This window comes from Oenanthe melanoleuca, chromosome 1A, assembly GCF_029582105.1.
Source record: "Oenanthe melanoleuca isolate GR-GAL-2019-014 chromosome 1A, OMel1.0, whole genome shotgun sequence".
In the NCBI taxonomy this organism is placed as follows: domain Eukaryota; kingdom Metazoa; phylum Chordata; class Aves; order Passeriformes; family Muscicapidae; genus Oenanthe; species Oenanthe melanoleuca.
In genome coordinates this window covers 33,998,386-34,018,361 of record NC_079334.1, presented here as the reverse complement: position 1 = coordinate 34,018,361, position 19,976 = coordinate 33,998,386, and the positions used below count along the sequence as shown (strand labels likewise).

The 19,976-nt window shown below is 36.9% G+C and overlaps 1 protein-coding gene across 5 annotated transcripts in view; it reads left to right on the top strand.

The window, feature by feature from the left end:
* Positions 1–19,976, top strand: part of NAV3 (neuron navigator 3) — a 248,387-nt gene that overhangs the window by 106,610 nt on the left and 121,801 nt on the right. For 2 of the 5 annotated variants that reach the window (XM_056516357.1, XM_056516352.1), the window contains exons 6-8: positions 5,389–5,457; positions 8,132–8,271; positions 15,226–16,264. In XM_056516357.1, coding sequence (XP_056372332.1) covers positions 5,389–5,457; positions 8,132–8,271; positions 15,226–16,264 — 1,248 coding nt within the window. The remainder of the gene's footprint in view (positions 1–5,388; positions 5,458–8,131; positions 8,272–15,225; positions 16,265–19,976) is intronic. The other 3 variants (XM_056516353.1, XM_056516356.1, XM_056516355.1) reach the window with 3 other exon arrangements.

The window sequence follows — 19,976 nt, the reverse complement described above, 5'->3', positions numbered from 1 at the left end:
TTGATATTCTACATATTGTGGTTTTGCAGGTGTCAGTTAATGGAATAACATTATAGTTGGATGCTGCTCAGAAGGAGATGACTTTCTCTCTTCATTTACCAAAAACAAAAAAAATCAAAAACAAAAATCCATATAAATTCCAAAGAAGCATAGGCAGGGCTGTTTGTCAATCATTGCCTGTGGAAAATCGCTTAAATAGAAGTGAAAAAAAGGAGGGGTTTATTTTTATAATTCACCAGACTTACAAGGATTTACTTGTGTTTTGAAAATACTTATGGGAAGCTAACTGAACTGCTGGTAGAATCCTTTGTATTTTCTTTATATTACAAAGCACTTTACTATGTTAAAGTCAATGGGGAGAACAAACAAAATGCTTACAAATACATTTTACTGCTGTTAATAGAAACAGTTAACCATGTGTTAATTTTTTGATTGAGGCAGGTTTATAGCAATCCCAACCATATATTAGTATGTGTTACAGATGTGGACTTTCTGAAAATCTGTGCAAAGATTTAAGAGATAATTAGCATAGATTTGAAGAAGTGAAAGCATGAGCATTTCTGTCACCTCCATTTCAATTCCCTCTAGGACAAATCTTTATTACAGTTTTATTGTATTAAACTGTGAAGTAGAATGGTGGGCATATGATTCTGTGCAGATACTCTGATACAATTTTGTTCTAGTATAAGATCATAAATGGTATGGAGATAAGGTCATAAAATGGTACAATTGGTCCCTAAGGGCCTGATCCTAGTTCTGGCAGCACACTGTTATCCACTTGTCCAATTCATTCAGAGAAAAATAGTAAGGTTTAAAAGATAGTATTTTGAGTGAGCTACAGGTTAAGACAGGCAGCTAAGATGTGATTCATGTACTCCTTCATTAAATTCCACAAAATACCTGTACTACCTATACTGCAATAATGGGACCAACGCAGGAAAGCTGTGGTCACTATAAAGTCTCTGTATTCTGCAAGAACATAAATATTGATGTAAAACTTAGTTGTCTGCATTTTGGTTTATGAACAATAGGAAAACACTGAAAACATAATTTTACTTGTACTTTCAAGCATGAGTCATTTGGAGACAGACTGCTTGAATAAGATGCCAAAAGTTCAAAGAGCAGAAAGGAGAAATGTCCAAATAATTTAGAACAGATGGCAGGGTATGAGCTAGAGCTGCCTGAGCCATGGACTTTTCCTCTTGTGAATGAAAAAAAAAAAGTGTATTTATGTGGTAGATATATACAGAGAATATACCTCTATCTATAAAATACACTTTCATAAATAACTTCTATATAAATGCTATATGTTAATTTATTAATAAATAAATAAATAAATATGCATAGGTATAAATATATGTAGAGAAATAGATACATACATGTAAATATGACTATATATTAATTCTCCAAGGCTGGGCAAAAAGGAAAAAGAAATGTCTGAAAAATTGTTTGTATAGAAAATAAATTTTATTTGGCTTCTTCCTCGGTGTTTCTTCGAAGTACATTTAGGGGATCAGGGATCTTCTACCTGCCCAAACTGTTTGGTATGGTGAGTGCTTGGAAACTCTTGTTTCCTGTGGAATACTTCCAGGCACACTTGGAATTTGGAGTCAAGTATACTATAGAATGTTACCTCTTGTGCTTTTCAACCAGTAGGATGATGAGCAGCCAAATAGTTTACTTAAGGAAAAAAAAAAAAAAGAAAAAAAGGTGCACAGGGCAACTGATACCTTCTGGGCAAATTTTTACATTGAAAAAGCATTCCTTCTAAACTAGTCATTTTTCAGAGGATTGTTCTAATACAAAAATCTTGAACAGCTCTCACAGTAGAGACTAAATGCACTTATCAACAGCAAAATTAAAATTCAAGTACGCCAGTAAGGAAGAAAGAGTTTGAGTATATATTTCAAAACCCTTTGCCTTCTTGCAATTTTAACATAGTGCATAGCTGGCATTTTAGAACCATCATGTGACTCTGAACATTATAGGAAAATGACAGTGTGATGTAACATGATCCTTTTGATCTTCTGGAATACTTAATAAAAAGTATATGATATTCAGGGTGTCACTGCATGGGTTACTTTTTGAAGAAAGAGGTTAAAATATTTTTAGCTTGATTCATGCTCTTTTCAGGTTTATAGAAGCTTCACCCTTCAGCTTTATGTGTTAACTCCTGCAGCCAGGACACAGCTCAGACAAGGTGTTCTCCATCAGCTCCTCGGGGTCAGCAACAGCACTGCCCTTTCTCCTCAATGCTGCCTCAGCTACCTCTGCTGAGCTGCCTTTCTGGGCTGTCTCAGCATGTTTATTCCATTCCATCACAGCAAAAGAAGTCTTCCAGTTGTCACCATTTCATGTCTGCTGTGTTGACTAATATTTCCTTGGTTTGTAAGACAAAATATTGATGTATTCCATCTGGAAGACAAAGTCCTCATTATTTTTGCTGAGTCCAGATTATTTCTAAGGATTTGGTATCAGCTGCATATAATCCATTTTACCTGTTTTGGACAGCATTTATTTCACTTCCCCTGTTTGTTATTTGGAAGAGGAGAGCTAAGCATGATATCTGGTCCTGGGTACATGGTGTAGATGATTGCTGATATGAGTATTATGACAGTGGAAAGGGTCTTTGTTGTAGACAGCTGAGAACCAGAGGCCTTCAAAACCCCCTTTGCATTAAACTGGTACTGTCTGATATGTTAAGATCCATTTACTGCCTTATTGCAGACACAGACTTACTGTAACATGGTGTGGATTTGTAAGTGTTAGAAATAACTATTAAACAAAGCAGGTTTATTTTCCTGACTGACACACTATACCCACAGAAAATTATCTGGTAGGATAGAGGGAAGTAGGTAAATATTTGTTTATAAATTTAAAAGAGTGGCTAGACAAGTCTAGTCTGAAGAAGCATTGCAGTTCACATCCATAAAAGTGAGTCCAGCAACTGGGAAAAGCATCCATGCAAAGCTTTCATGGGCTCATCACATCCAGAGCTAATTGACAAGGAAAACCTGAAGTCATTAGGAACTTGATGGACATGCTTTATGAGTTGTTAAATTCTCCTTTTGCCTTTCTTTTCTCACATTACTTTGGAAAATAAATTTACTCAGTCACAGTGGAAATCATGCTTTACAAATCGTGTTTTCCTGACATTGACACTTTCATCAGTCAAGCCTGTCTGGAAAGGTTGAAGGTAGTCTATAGGCTGATGTTCCATGAATTTGCAAGTAACAGGCACAGAAGGGAAGCATTCTAGCAAGCATTATCAGACAGGTATTTTATGTATTTATTGCTATTAAAAGTCTGTGGGCTAGTTTATCAGTACTGAGATTAAGAGGTTTTATCAGTTTACTTTGGAATGTGTTGCTTGAGGTAGAAATGCTATGATACACTAAGGCACTACAACCTACTCACTCTTTTTTCCCATCTGACTTCCTGTCTTGATTGTACTGTGTATCATTTCACCTTCTACAGCATAAATGCACTAAGCTTTTATTTGACATACAATTTTTCTCACAAATCTCTTATTTTAATCAACGCAGATAACCAGCTATTCATTTCTAGATTCCTTCAATTTAAATATGTTGGGGAAAAAAAAAACGTGGGAGAAAGATCTCATCAAAAGATGGGCTGTTATGCCAGACACAAATGTAGCAAATTCAGTAAAACAACTTATAACACATTTGCATCATGAGTCCAGACATTTTTAAGAAATATAGCTGTAAGTGAAATATAAATTCAATGTACTAAAAATTAGATAGATAGAAATACAAAAAGTGTAATCATTATGATATTGTTTTGGTATTAGTATAAGTAATATATTATATTATTAAAAGTGATATTATACATTATAATATCCACATAAACTATAATTATATAATAAAGCAATTTGTCAGCTTTAATCTCAAGATATATGTCAGAGAATTGAATGCTGCTTTTCTTATTGAATGATTTCTTTTTTGCCCTCTTAAGACTAAAGTATTCTTCTTTCTTTTATATTCATGATGGCAAATATGCCATTTTTAATTGGCAGGAACAGAGGCAGATCTGAACCTTTGTTGGGGTTTGATTTAGTAAAGCAGCAATAATCTATTGTCCCATTCTAGTCTCACCTTGTCTCATGTTTTGTGCCTTCTACTTGGCCCTTTTCAGCACTGCAGTACTGAGGAAGGGAATACCTTTCTTACCTGACAGCTTTTCCCATCTGGTTTACACTCAGGTCTGGCTGCTTCAGTGGACTGGCAGAAATTGCTTAACACTGTTCTGCTAGACTCAACACCACCAGGTGCTTCTTAAAAGTGCTGCCAGTCTATAAAGCTGGGACTGGAGCACTGTGGTTTCTGCTGCTATTCAGAAGAATTGCTGGAAGATGCAGAACTGAGAAACAAGACATCTGTGACTACCAGAGTTTCTGTTTACCTAGTTGTCCATTAGTTCCTTAATGATTCAAGGAATTTGATGTTGTGATTGCACCTGGCTTAGGCACCTGTGTACAGCCTCAGACTGTGTGCCTCTCAAGGGATGGACCTGTCTGTGGAAACTGAGATTACCTGACAGAAAGCTGTACCTTGGCCATACATTTGACATATCCCCTATGCAAATGTCTGAAAGATTAGAGGAAATAATTTGCTGTCTAATAATGCCAAATTGTTGGCTGTCAAAAATTTTAGCCCTATAGCATAGCAAGTTTTCTGTAGCAGAAATGCTACTTGGATGCCTTAATAGACAAAGGTGCATTTTCCCATGGAATTTCACAGTGAGTCTAAGCACATGCCAGGACTTAATTCAGCCTCTGATTCACTACCTGGATCATCACATACATGACCTGAGCTGTAACAGTAATAAAATTTGTGACAGGGTAGTTCTTCCATATAGCTCTACTGTCAGGAGGGTCACCTTGCTTTATCAGGAATTATTTCTGAGTCCACATTGAATTTGTTAGAGCAAATCTGTTCCTTAGAGCCCTGCTGTGAATTCAGTCAGGTTGGTGGAGAGACCAGTAGGAGTGTATTTGTGCTTAGTGCTTTTCACAGAGAAAAAAAAAAAAAAAAAAAAAAAGCACAATGTTTTAAAGTTCACATTCTGTGTGAATTGAGCTATACTTCAGGAATTCTGTCACTGTGGAAATTTGCTCACTTTTTCTATTCATAAGACAATTTCTAGCAAATTAGACATTTTATAACAATATCCATTATTTTATAACCTGTTCATTGCATCTCATAAAATCTTCATGTTTACACTGTTTCATATTGTTGCCAGTTAATTTGCCTTTTCTATCCATGTTCAGTCTGCATTCATTAACTCATCGTTTGCTGGTAAGTGTGTTCTTTCTATACATATTCAAAGAAATTCTTTAATTCAATTTCTCTGTTTCTTCTCATACAGTCTCACAGCCAGATATGCAACTCAGTCTAATCACAGTGGAATTGCAACCAGTCAAAAAAAGGCTTCTAGGTCAGTTAAATATCTCTAATTTATTGCTTGTTAGTGATACTCAAGCAAGTATATGCCCATTGATATTTTACCCTTTGGACTTAAGCAGACACTAAACAATGTGTAATTTTTGTTATGTGTGCAAGCTTTGGAATGATGAGCTTTGCCACAGAAAAACCTTGTATTATTTGGCTTTTGGCCAATTGGCTGATTTGTACTATATATTAGCAATATTTCTGGTTGTTATGTATCCTGCATCTTTGTATTCTGCATGTAAAATATTGGATGTGAAAGATTAGTTGGTGATTTTAGTGCTCTGTACTTTCTGGCTCAATTCCTGATTTTAGTCATAAGTGAAAAGAAGTTTGGGAGTCCACCCCAGTTCCCACTAGATTTCCTGCATATACAGCCAACCCACCTGAAAGTTTGAGTTCACAGAGTCAAGTTTACACAGAAGCAAAATAGAGCAGAAAAAAAGAATGACTTCCAAGACTTCTGCTCCATCAAGAGTAGCCTGCACACAGTCCCCATGAATGAGAGGCTTTGTTATGGCAGTGAATTTGACAGAACTGTGTGTAGGAGCTGACTTGTTTCAGATTTTCTCAGTACTTTTAGCCTGTCATTTTCATGAGCACTAAAATCTACAATCCAGACTGTGGAAGAAAGAAGTTGAGGTCTAAAAGCTTACTCTGTTTCCTAGCTTTTTTTTTTTTTTTTTTTTTTTTTTTTTTTTTTTGAGGGTGGTGGGAGGATAATTAATGTGTTCATTAATTATACCTTTGCTGTACAGTTCATTGGTGAGACTAATGAACTCTGAATTGCATAATCTACAACAAAGATTGCATTTTGCAGTTTAGAACACTAACACAATGTGAGTTGCTGGTGATAGCTTGAAATGAGCTATACCACAGTCCAGTGGCTTTGCACCTGCATTTATAGGTCTTCATTTTCCTTATTGCTGATGCTCCTGTCTTGTCCACATTCAACATGTCAAAGTTAACAGTCTTATTGTCTAATACTTTAAATCTGTGGCAGTGTTTCCGAAGCCTGTTCAGAGGTATGTGACTTGTCCCTTATTTGTTATACTCTTTGCATTTCCTTAGCTGCTTAACACGATTCTGCAAGAGCAGTTTAAAACCTGAATCCAATTAAGAAAGTCAGCAAATGAGGTAAACTGGAAAGTGTGTAGAGAAAATGACCTCATGCATAATGTGCTGTTTGTGGCATACAGAATATGTGCAGAACTATTTTGTATTTTAACAGAACAGATTAGTTTCTAGTGTTGCACAAGCCTTTTCATTGCTTTTGTCATTGCCTTTGACAAATGGTCTCAGGGCTCTTACTGCCTGTCAAATTAGGGTAATGAGAAGGAGCAAATGGATTTTTAAGTTTGTTTTAGTGCATTCTTCAGGGAGCAGAAGATCACTCGAATTCACGGGTCATGGTAAAGGTTAGCATGTGTACAGCTGCAGAGCAGAGACAGCCTGCTCTGGGCTCAGCACAGAGACTAGCAGGGCAGGCTGGTGGCCAGAATGAGCCATGAAAATTACCAATGGATTAGTTCTCTGAGGTTTAAACTGGTAAAAAGAGAATATGGAATTGTTTACATATGTTTACAAATGAAAATAAAATTATTTGAACATTTCTGTTACCCCAGTGGATTAAACAAACAAAAAAAAGTTTGGAAAAAATATAATGTTTTGTACTTCTTTGTAATGTGATTTTTTTTTCCTTCCTTCTAATGCTGTTCTTTCATAATAAAGTGAAACTAACAAAATTTGATAACTCTTGCATAATTTGCACTGCCATTACTAAAATCATTCCAATAAGCAAGAAATAGAAGAGAGATGCTCTTCTATGGCAAAAGCCTGTGACTGATTTGAGCAATTAATTTTGTCTAAGAAATAACAAAACAGGAAAGAAGTGGGGGTGCCCACAAAGGTGCTGCAGAAAGTTTGAACTAGGCATGTATTAAGGAATCTCACAGCAACAAATTGAAAAAAGATGCAGGCTTGCACATGCCAGAAACAACAAGAATCTACATTTTTTCCTTAGCATAGCCACATAGTAAGGGTTCAGATGGTGGCAGCAAATACTAAGAAATGAGCTGTATAGTCTAAATGCATCTGTATCATCTAGATAAAATAAGTACTTTCAGTGTTTTTCATTTAAAATAGTAAGGTGGAAGTATTTTAGCCTTCTGAAAAATGACTGAAGAAGATAACTAAAAAGACAGCTTTTATGCTAAACACAACTTTAAACAAATTTAATAGAGTAAGAGATACATAATATTTCTCAACTATGTATTGCTGTGCTTTCTAATCTATTTCTTTAATATTTCCTCTCCAAAACTGGCATATTAATAAAGGTTGATATTGCACTTTAATATTTGTTAGGGTGAATCTGTTTTAGCAATGTTAATGGCAAATGCAAAGCATCTTCTTACATGTCTTGTGACTCTAGAAAGCATCTTTTTCCCTTTTTGTGTGCATAAGGATAAGCTTTAATTTTCGTTTGTGGAGTCTAACTAATTTGAATCCTCCTGTTTGTTGTTGCTTCCTGAATTCATTGGGTTTAGTTGGTTTAAAATTGTGATCTGATATTTGCACACTGTCTCCACTGTATGTTGTGTTATTATTGACATATAATTAACAGATTTCTCACTGGTTTCTCACTGATTTTCTCACCATTCCAGGCTTCCAGGACCCTCAAGGGTGCCAGCTGCAGGCAGCAGTACCAAAGTCCAGGGAGCTTCCAATTTAAATCGGAGAAGTCAGAGCTTCAACAGCATTGACAAAAACAAGCCTCCACAATATGCAAATGGAAATGAAAAAGGTAAGGGATCAAAGTTACTAAGTTTACTCTCAGTAGCACACAAGAAGGAAAAAAAAAAAAGGAACTATTCACTAGGGTCAAAGAAGTGAATATGGTATTTATACTTGGTAAGGAATACCTATGGAAATTGGGGCCTGAATTAGGACTTGTGGTTCAATAGGGATTTAAGTTCAAGTATGAAAACTTAAGAGATGTTATAATCATATTTTGTCCATTTTTGATGGAAATATCATAGGGTAACTTTTGCAAAGTAAAAGTTAATCCATATTGGATGTCTTATTTGGAATAAGGTTATATCTGCTCTTAAGTAGACTCGAAGTCTACTCTTACCCAAAGGAGTACTGCCATCATTTTCAGGGGATTTGGCATCTTATTCTTTAATAGAGAAGAATCAAAATATTACATTTGCACCAGAATGCTAGATCTATCAATTCTGTCAGAACCTGACCTAGTGTGTGTATAATATTGAATAAAGAATTGCAAGTGAAATGAAATTTTGCAGGGATTTGGAGCAGCCATTACAACAACGAACTGTATACCCTGGGTCCTTCCATTTCTCTCACCCTGACTCTTTTTTCTTGGAAAATGTGCCTCTTCAGGCTTTATCTCAAAAAGAATAATGAAAAAAATGCAGCTTTCCGAGTTGTGTAACTAATCCATCCCCTTCCTCCCCTTCTTTTTCCCTTTGTGTAATGAACAGCATTTTATTCATATCTCTGGGTTAGAACCCAGTTGAAAATGATACAATATACATAGTACCCGTTTGCATCCTTGGGGTCTGTGGGAGGAACAAGTATGCAGTGAATGTTCTTCATCCAAGCAACAGGCAGCTATCCAGATTTTTTTACAAAAAACTGATGAACATGCTTTGCCCCTAGCTGTATCTGGAGATATAAAACCATCCTTTCAATAGTTATTTCTTTATTTTTACTATCAGGATTGAATGTTTCACATAGTTCTATAGTGGGTTTTATTTTATCAAGGACTTGTTTGTGTCAAGACATCCAGGCTAAAACTAGAAAAAGATCAGAGTGAAAACTGAGCACACACTGTATAGTTCAAATGCAATAGTGAAGTTATGAAGCAGGAGATGTGGCTACTTGAGTGAAGGTATGTACAGCAGTTTGGGTTTTAAAATTTCTTCATAATGTTGACATGTTTGCTACTGAAATATGTGAGAATGAAATTATTCAAGGTGAGACATGAATGTAGATAACAATATTCGTAATTCATTACTTGGAAACTTCCTTTTGTCTGCTAAGGCTTGCATTGCATTGTACATTTATGTGACTTTTTGAATGATGTATTTCTTTACTTCCCCATTTCTTTACAGCAGTGAATGAGAACCATTTTCGAGTTTTTTAGTGCAGTCACCACTTGCAAGAGGATAAGGGATGACTTTTTTTTGTAAAGTCAATCAATTCATTTTACAGAAAATAGAAGATGTAATGCTGCTTATCTACAGAATACTGTATTTGAGATTTTTCCATGTGTTCTTTTTTTTCATATCGAAACAGCAGAATGGATGAAAAAGCATTAATTTTACATGATAATCCAAGATAAATGCAAGATTGTTTTAGGGTATAAAGCAGAAGTTCATTAGAGAAAATGACTGCTGTGAATGCAAGGGTAGCAAAGTGATATTCTTTCATAATTTCCTAAAAGAACAGAAGAACTTGTATTTGAGTACGCTGTGCTCTACTTATCATAAAAAGAAAAAAAACTGTACCATACTATATTTTAAACTTAGTTGTTATAGTGACTAATTTTTTTAATACTAAAATGAGATTTACAGTTACTTTTTGATATTTCAAAAAGTATTTTATGATGTTCTGTAACCTGAGATTTTTGAAAAATTTGTTTAGAAACAAACTTCAACCTTTACAATAGTAATAATATCAAATAATATAAAAACCGACTTTTTAAAAATAGTGTCACCATCCAATAACAAACTGATATTTCCCTACAGCACAAATAACTCATACTTCAATTTTTGCTTCTGATGCAGATATTTGGAGCTATATAACTTTACCAGCTTTTTTTTAATAGATGCACTGTCTATATGCCCTAATTTCTGAAACAGAGAGATGACTTGAGCTAAGTAAATAGCTGTTAGATATTGGGACCATCAAACCTCTTCAAGGACCACTGTTGTTACATTTTTCTGTGCATGCAATAAGGAGACCTCAGAAAATAGATACAGCATAAGATTCTATTTTAATCCAGCTGTAGTAGTAGTACCTGTAATCCATTCCTGTATAACATGGTCAGTCACAGTGGGGACTGGATGTGCAGCCACAGAGTTAGAGGAGACCTGAAGGTGATCCAAAACAAGATGTGATACCAGCCCCTTACATAGTATCCCATTATTTAGTGTCTCATTGATATGATCTCCTTTGAATGCTGCTTAGGGAGTAGTTCAGCTCAGTAAGAAACCTGGCTCCCCTGAGTAAATCAGGTTTGCTCTCTACTAAGCAGAGCAGTTTTCACCAGCAGACCAGATCCAATGTGTGACACAGCTAACTGTGTGTAGCTCTGGTTAAGTCTGAAACACAGAATGCACCAAAACATTCCACAAGCCATTAGCTGAAACTCGTTTGTGGAGCTTCAGTGCAATTCTTTTTTTTTTTTTTTTTTTTTTTTTTTTTTTCTGGACTTTGCAGCTTACAGATCAATTTCAAAGAACATGCCTGCTTTCAGATTTATCTGTCTCTGATATAATAACATAAAGATAGAAATAAAACTAGGAAAAATTAAACTATTTAAAGAAGTAATTATTCCGCATACTAATAAGGTGGAAAAACAGTGCATGTAGAGTACAGCAAAGAAATAATGTTCAAATTCATGCCACATTTTTAAAACAAGTCTTTACCCCTCAGATCTTAGAAACAGTGTGTTTGAACACTGATGAAGGTCTCTTATGTCATGGAAATGTATTTCCATCTTTTCAATATAACTTAGTGATACAAGATGGTGTTTCTGTTTTCTCAAAACTCAGTTTTAACAGTATTTGTTATTTTGCCTATATGAACTCTGAGAAACTCTGCCTTGGAACTCTGTTGTGATGATGCTGATGCAAATTGTTCATCTCTGGGCAGTATGTACACCTATAGCTACTTTGTGTATCTTTCTTCTGGTGCCACTGTTTTTCCAGTTGTCCCTGGTGGTGTTCTCCCCTTGTGCTGATAAGCAGTAGCTACTTTCTCTAGTGGACAGCTAGAAAGGGAGAGTTGACAAGATGAATTATTTTAATCTCACTAGATAGATCTCCCATTCCTTCAAACATTCTTAGAGCAGTCCCTTGCAACTCTTTTATCTTCTACTAACCTTCTTTATAGTGACTGACTAAAAATGGACAATCTGGACACCCGCCTGCTACAGAATATTTATATTATCATAAGTAATCTTGCTGCAGTGGAGGAGCTGTTGTTAAGAGGTTGTCTTCTCCAGCAGCACAGGACACAGTAAAGATCACAGATGAGAAGACAAAGGAGGTTGGTTATGTACTGGGCCCGAGTTCAGCTCTTCACATGCCCTTTATTTGTTCAACAGCCTATGAAAAGTGGATTTGAAAATGTCCCTTCGACCATCATGGTCTTGCTGGGTTATGATAGAAATTTCTCTTTTTGCACTGAACATCTGAGGGTGCTGTGTTTCTGCTGTGTTTTTACAGCAGAGGCTGAGCTCTGAAGCACTGAGTTCTCAAGCAGAATGCAAAACTGTTTTCAGCAGAAGCTGACTGTGCATCTCAGGAATAACGAGCTAAGCCCAAAACAGAAGACTGAGTTCTTGTACAATTTAGTTTACAGAAATAAGAAATCCTTTTCATAGGTTGGGTTCATTCTCTCTCAAAATCACCACAAGGTGGGGACAGGTTTCACATAATGAGCAGCTGAAGCCAAGCCCAACTGAGCACACAGAAAGCAGTTAATTGTGTTCAGCTTCAAGTAATGCATTTGTGCTGGAGGTGGGGGGGAATAGATCTTTTAATTCTACATCTTTAAACATACAGACAGGTTGTCAATATTTCTTAAGAGCATGCAGTTCACATTTCTTGCAGAAATATTAAGGATGCCCTTTAAATTGAAGATTAATGACAAGCTAAAGTTCTCTGTAATTTTTTGTTCCTGTTTATGATTTTTGACATGGGTATCAAATAAATACCAGTGGGTCCAGGAACCTGCATTTTTTTGCTATATATGTAGCAGAACAAGCTGCTGATGAAACAATAAATACTCTTCTTTTTACATTTTTCCCCTCAATGATTTCAATATTATACAGCTGGAAAGATGGCAAGGCAGGCATTCTTTTTAATCAGAACACTTTTTTTTTTGCAGTAAAGCTAATAGCCTGAAGCCATAAATATGTAACATAACTAATACAACAGAATGTAGTGGCATCCTGCTGTTCACAGATTGTTACATGTATTCTGCATTAGCTTTGCATATTCTTAAGGTGAATAGTTCTGCTGCAAACCTATTGGTATAGCTTAAGACCCCAATCCTCCTGTGTATTTAGGGCTAGCTTAGTGCAAGGCAAGATGCGTGCAAGTGCACACCCACTTTTGAGCTATCAGCCCTGTGGCTGATTCCTGGTATAAATTAAGAAAGCCTGAGGGCTGCTGTAATTTCCAACAGCTGTGGTTGGCCCCAGGCTCTCTCACAGCATCTGAGGCTCACTAGACAAGCACAGGGGCCCAGCTGTAATTCCTGCCTTGGTCCCAAGGAATTAGCTATGCAGCTGCCCACCAAAGGTGCTCCGTGGAGCAACCTGGAGCCCAGGAAATATGCTTTAACTTCACCTGTCACAAAAAACACTCTGAAGCAACCTTTACCAGTTAATTGCCTAGAACAGGATTTGCCAGAACTGCTTGAGAGTTTTTGTGAAGGTGGAATGAGTTCATTTACTGAATCACAGATTGAGTCAGGGAAGGGACCACAGTGGGTCATCTGGTCGAGCAGGGTCATCTCACATGTTGAACATGGGTTCATCCAGATGGTTTTAGGTATCTCCAGTGAGGGATACTTCATAACCTCTCTGGGTTCCAGCTCTCAGTCACCCACACAGTAAAGAAGTTCTTCCACATATTCAGGTGGAATTTCTTGTCTTCAGGGTCTTCTTGTTGTCCCTTACCTGATTGCTGGAAAAGCCCGACTTAACACATCCCTCTAGATACTTGTGTACATGGATGAGTCTCCTCTCAGTCATCTCTTCTGGAGGCTGAATAAGCTCGCCTCTCCCAGCCTATTCTTGCAGGAGAGATGCTCCAGTCCCTTCGTCATCTTTGTCACCCATGTAGTGCTGTGGCATTTGCACACCAGGCTGAGGAGCTCACAAAAAAATGCTGGGCAGATGGAATTATATAGGATCTGTTAAGGTGGAGGTGATTGGCTTAATGGAGCTAGCTGCTAATACAGTTAAGCAAGTAAAAATGTTACATGTTATCATGTTACTTTTGTTCAGGTTTTTTAAAATGTTTTTAAACTAGAACTTCCTAATGCTGTTCAGAACAGTAAATTTTGCTATGTTCGCATTCTCTTTGTTAAAGGAAAAACAGCTTTACTTTCAGTATTCTCAAAATCCTGCCTTTCCTGAATGTACTAGAAGCCTTCAGACTTCCCAATGAGTAGTTGAATCTTGACTTGAGGTTTAGAGCTGAGACTGCAAAACTGAAAATGCTTCATAACTTCATACTCTGTGCTGAAGGGACAACTGTCCTCAGCATTCTCATCTGTGATATTACTCAGACAGGTGTGCCCCAAGTTATGACACAGTATGTGTATATACAAAGCATCAAGCACTCTTTTTGTCATTACACAAACTATATTTGCATTGCATGTTTCATGGGTTTTTTGTAGTACAGAATTCAATATACTATGGACCAGTTTACATCTAATTCCCCAACAGTCCCAATAGTGAATGGCACGGCAGAATTCATCCACTAAAAGAATATATGTCAGATGCTGAAATAGCTATGTTCCACATGATTTGATTGCCATTACCACTTAATTTCTCTGGTGTTTCAGAATGATGGTGTTTATATACTCAGGTATGTCTTGGGAATCTGAACTCCATACAGAAGAACTTAACCCTTTCATGCATTGGTCTGTTTCAGTTAATACGGCTAGATGACAAAAATCACAGCTATTAATTGGCATAGTTTGATTACTGCAGAAGGAGCTTTGTTCTCATTCATTCTGAACATCCACTGAAGTTCCTGGATGATGCAAGTGTAGTGAATGTGCCAAAGCCTACCATACCTTACCTGAGATCAGAGCCAAACCAGCTATCATTGCTGTATCCATACAGATGATGCATCAGTGTAATTTTCAAGTACTGACACTGGTGGAGTGGTTGAGAAAATTTTTTTCAACCTATGAAAGTGTACTGGGATAAGTTCCTGAAGTGAGCTGTTAAATATTGTTAACAGTACCTAAAACTAAAAAATGTATTGTCACTAGCCTTTTTTGTTTTTATGACTACTGATTTTGTTTATTTAATTTCAGTATTACTGAGTCCTTCTCCTCTTTCCCAAAACCTTAGCTTTCTAGCACATATTTTTCTTTCACTAAACATCAAACTCCTTTTTGTCCAGTTTTGTTTTTCTGCCATAATTGTAGCATTCTTTTTTTTTTCTTCTTCAGTGTTTTGTTACAAACAAGTGATTGGAAGATTGAAAAATAAAATCTTAACTTGGAAGGCTTGATTTGCATGATGAAATTGTTGTAACAAAGGTGTTTCTGAGGCTTTCTTGGAATTGTGAAAGTATCAAACACCATGATAGTGGAAGAAAGAAAGGTGTATTCTATTAGCATCCTTCATGTTCCTAGCACATATAATTTATGTTTATTCTATATCACATGTGTGTTTTAAATGCCAGGGGAGTACGACATCACCTTCAATCAGGAGATGGGACAGTAACTATACCACTATGTTTTTTTCCTGTTTTTTAAGCAGATTCACCAAAAGGCCCTCACCCCTCTGCAGGCATGAATGGAAATGTGCAGCATCCCACCAGCACCGGGCAGCAGCAGGTCTCTGCCATTCCCTCTCCAAGTGCCAGCAAGCCTTGGCGCAGCAAGTCCATGAATGTCAAACACAGCGCCACCTCCACCATGCTGTCTGTGAAACAGCCCAGCCCTGCAACCTCCCCCACCCCAACTTCAGACAGGCTCAAGCCACCCCCTTCTGAAGCTGTGAAGCCCCCTTCATCTGGACAAAAATCTATGCTGGAAAAATTCAAGCTGGTTAATGCTAGGACTGCTCTGAGACCTCCTTTGTCACTGAGCTCAGGACCCAGTGACAGCGGGAGAGAGGATGACAACTTTTCAGAGTGTGGTGAAATGGATGTCTTAAGTGGTGGGGTGAACAGCGGGGGCTCCACAAGCAGCAGTCCCAAAGTATCACCCAAGTTAACCCCTCCGAAAGCTGGCAGCAAAAATCTCAGCAATAAAAAGTCTTTGCTACAGCCAAAGGACAAAGAGGAAAAGAACAGGGACAAAAACAAAGTTTGCACTGAGAAAGCAGTCAAGGAAGAGAAGGATCAGGTCATTGAATCATCTACAAAGAAGAGCTCAAAAATTGCAAGCTTAATCCCAAAGGGAAGCAAGACAACAGCAGCCAAGAAAGAAAGTTTAATATCATCTTCTAGTGGGATCCCAAAACCTGGATCAAAGGTACCAACAGCAAAGCAGAGCGCTTCCTCTGCATGCACAGGGAGTAAGGAGGTTGAAAAACTGAGGACTACCAAAGGAAACCAGTCCCAATCAACACCAAAATCTCAGCTTAGTGAGAAGGCTTCCCCTTCCTCTGCTCTTGCTTCTTCTGAAGGGAAAGAACCAAGTGCTGCTCTGGCCCCAGGGTCCTCCGTGGGTCTGTCAGCCTCGATGGCCACAGGCAGTGGCCAAGGCACAGGAAATGGTGTGGTCCAGCTTCCTCAGCAACAGCAATACAGCCACCCCAACACTGCCACGGTAGCTCCTTTCATTTATAGGTAAGATCCTGGAGGAAAACTGGGGCTTGTGCCACCATTTAGGAAAGAGAGCTAAATGGATAAAGTAATGGCGGATCACGCTGTCATCCCCCACTTTCTGTCACAGCATCATGTTTTCCTAATATTATTTTTTAATTAATGTTACTGTATGAACAATTTCTTACAAGAACTCTGAGTCTTTACCTTGCACAAAAGCAATCCACTTCAAATATTTGTCATTTAATATTCAGGGTGTTTTGATTAGAAATACAGACCATGTGGTACATTCTCTGTGCTGCTTTTGAAAGGTCATGGCTGAGTCAGGTTTCTAATGTGAATATTCTTGTTTGCATTCTAAGAACCTCAACATCTATTTGCTGATATTCAATAATATTTGCTTAGAACTCACCATTCTTTTCAAATATCATAAAATAAACTCCTGATGTTTTCAAAATGTGTAACAGTACTGGTGGATGTTTGAGGAATAAACATATACTAACTTCTACAAGTATTCAGAAATACTTCCACAGTTTGTGTAGACAGAAAAGGTTGCTGTTTGGAGTTCTTTTCCTGTTTAGTTTTCTACATAAAATAGGTGTGGATTAACTCCTTGCAGGCAATTAATTTTTACAGGCAATAGAAACTCTTCAGAGGACCAAGGCTCTGAAAAAGAAGAATGAACATTTAAATGTATCAACATTTCTCTGAATTTATTTTCCTATATGATAGAGCAGTTGAAGAGAAGCTGGGAGATTCATTGTTGTACAATTCAGAAGACACAAAAAGTGCAGAAAGATTGACAGGCTGGTTTGAATAATGTTTTCATATGTCAGCTGTTGGAGGGCTTTAGTTACAGTTGTGGGTAAATTTGACATCTGATAAAACGACATTATTAAGCAAAATATACTGCCAGTTTTTGTTAGTGACTAGTACTCTGGATAATCTTGGCTAAAGATTAAAGAGGTGATGAAGCAGGCTCTGAGGAAGTATATATACCATTACACACAACTAAACACAGCTTCAAAACCAATCTGGATGACTGATAAATTCAGAAAATCATATGGGAGGAAGAAAAGGCTCAGTATGGGTTATATTTATTCTAATATGCAGTGGAGCCTCTTGAGTTTCAATTATATGTATCACTGGATGCACTTAATGTGCATGTGGCTATCTGGAAAAACCTCAGTGATAGAGAGGATTTGTAGTGTGGTACATGGGACAGCCTACATATGTTTTAGGGTGCTGTATAATGAGAGAGAAAAAGCAGCTGTGCTTTGCCTTCAGATGTATGTGCTGCTTAAAGCCCATTTTACCACATATTGGTGCCAGTTAATTGCATGGAGGAGATGTCTTATTTTTGTTTTAAGCTTAATCTTGAAGCAGTACATGTTTTGAATTGTAAAGGGTGATAGAAGCATGCATCTTCCAGTAATATTTCATGTTAATAATTGTCTCTTTGCTTCAAACAAGCAGCAAAGGAGACTGTATTTGAAGTTAAATCTCACATGAAAATAAAGTTCTCAGAGCCAGTGTCTGATCTCAAAATACCATAAACTCAGAGTAAAACACTGGCTTTGATGAGGTTTCTTCAATATGTATCTCTCTAACTGAGTGCAGAATCTGACTAAAAAATACACAGCAACTAATTTTCTTTAAATCTTTAGGGCTTTGTAATACCACACAATGATTTAATAGAAAAATGTAAATATAACCAAAGATAAAATATCCAAATTTTCAAAGTCAGCAAATTTATTTTTATGGATATATGGTAAGTAGAAATGAGCAAGAGTTGGGGTACTATATTTACTTTTAAATTCTTCAACATAATTGTTTTCAAAGCAGCTACCACAATTAATAACACAGAATTTTCAGGTGTACTTTTTAACAGCTTTCTATGAGTTACTAAACAATTATTTCCATTTAGACTAAAAGGGCTTTTTTTTCCCCAGCTGCAAGGAATATCTAGGCTCTGTAAGTTTGTACTTCAGTCCTTGTAAAAAATGTCCATAAAATTTCATAAAAACACAGTTCTTTTTATCCAGAGTTCTGCAGAATCTTGTAATATACTTGTGTCATCTATTTAGACCATTAGCACAAGCATAAGTAAGCTAGTGCTTTTTTGATTTGTTGCTGATACCTAACAATACCATATATTTTGAAATATATTTTTGTTAACCAAAAGGATATTACTGTAGATTTGTGAGGAAAAGGAGGTATTCCAAAGAGTTTTTTTGAGACTGCCATGTATTTTCCTTAAGTATTGCAAACCTATTATAGTTATTAATAATCATGTTTTCAAGAAGTCTATATTTTTATTAATGTACAGTAAATAGAAAATACTGTTTTATTGGGAGGTTCTCAAGTGGGATATTGCACTATTCAGGTCTGCAGTCTTGGTGCTTTGCCTTATATGATATCACATTGTATTTTTATTTCTCTTAAACACCTGACATCAAAATTCATATGGGATTACAACTTCTCTTCAAAGATTAGCAGCAACAGTCAGGGTTGCATTTGAGATTATCTAAACTGGTATAATTTAAATCCTTCTATTCTTCCAGAAAGTGATTCTTTATTTTCAAATGTGGCTATGAATATACTATTTACAGTCCCCTATATGTCCCCTCTGAAGTTGACTGCAGGGTCCAATGGATGTAAGACTGAAGAAGATGTAATTTATTTGCCAGAAAGCTTGATAACAGAGATACAGTAGGAAGGTATAAGAGACTGTAGTGTTGTTTAAAGTGCACCAGCCACTATTAAAATTACACATTCTTCTACTTAGACAGAATTGTAGGAGGCTGGAAATTGTGCCATTTTCCTGAGTCCCTTAAATTTATATAGAAATTGGTCTTAGAATTCAGCTGTCTTCCTAGTAGTGCTTAAATTTCAAATAGAGAAGAGTAACACAGAAGTTTAGTAATTACTAGGCTACTGTGCAGGCTGGAGGGAAAAGGTACATTAATGACAAAAAAATAAATCCTACTGAATTTCAGCAGTTGTAACTGGATGGATGTACTGCACTTCAGCTTTATTTTATTAACTCTTTCAGTATCCACTGTAGGGGCTTAGTTCTTTTTTTCCCCATGGCTGAGATATAGAATCTAAAATTCTCAAATCCCAGGGCCTGTGTTGCTCAGGAACTGCTTACTGCCTGAAATGCTGCTGAGAATTAGCTGAGCACTCATCTTCCCAAGCTGCTCTTCTATGTTGTGCATTGATTAAATTTCCATTTTTCAGCTAAGTTTTAGTTTGATGATAGCAACATCTGGAAGAAGTTTCAGCAGTGTCTGAATTGTAGTCTTGCAGAGATGCTCTTTCAGTGTTCATGCTGGACTACAAATATCAGTTTGGCACTTCTTTTGTCCCTGCAAAGCAAGAAACTGGTAACTTCAGCTACTTAATATGTTGGTGTAGAGATGATGTTGCTAGACTCCTCTGAAATTCAGGGTGAAAGGACAAGAAGTATCAGATGCAAGTTACAGCAGGGGAGGTGCTGATTGGAAGTTTAAAAAATATGGTTTTAATTTGAGGGCGGTGAAACACTTGGTGCAGGCTGTGGAGCAAAGTTGTGGAATCTCTGAATTTGGACATGTCCAGGATCCAACAAATCAAGGCTCTGAGCAATTTAATGCGACCAGACCCTCTTCAAGAAAGTCATTGGACCAGATGGCACCAAGAACATCTTTCTGCTCTCATTTACTTTATGATCCTGTAAGGACTAAAGTATTCA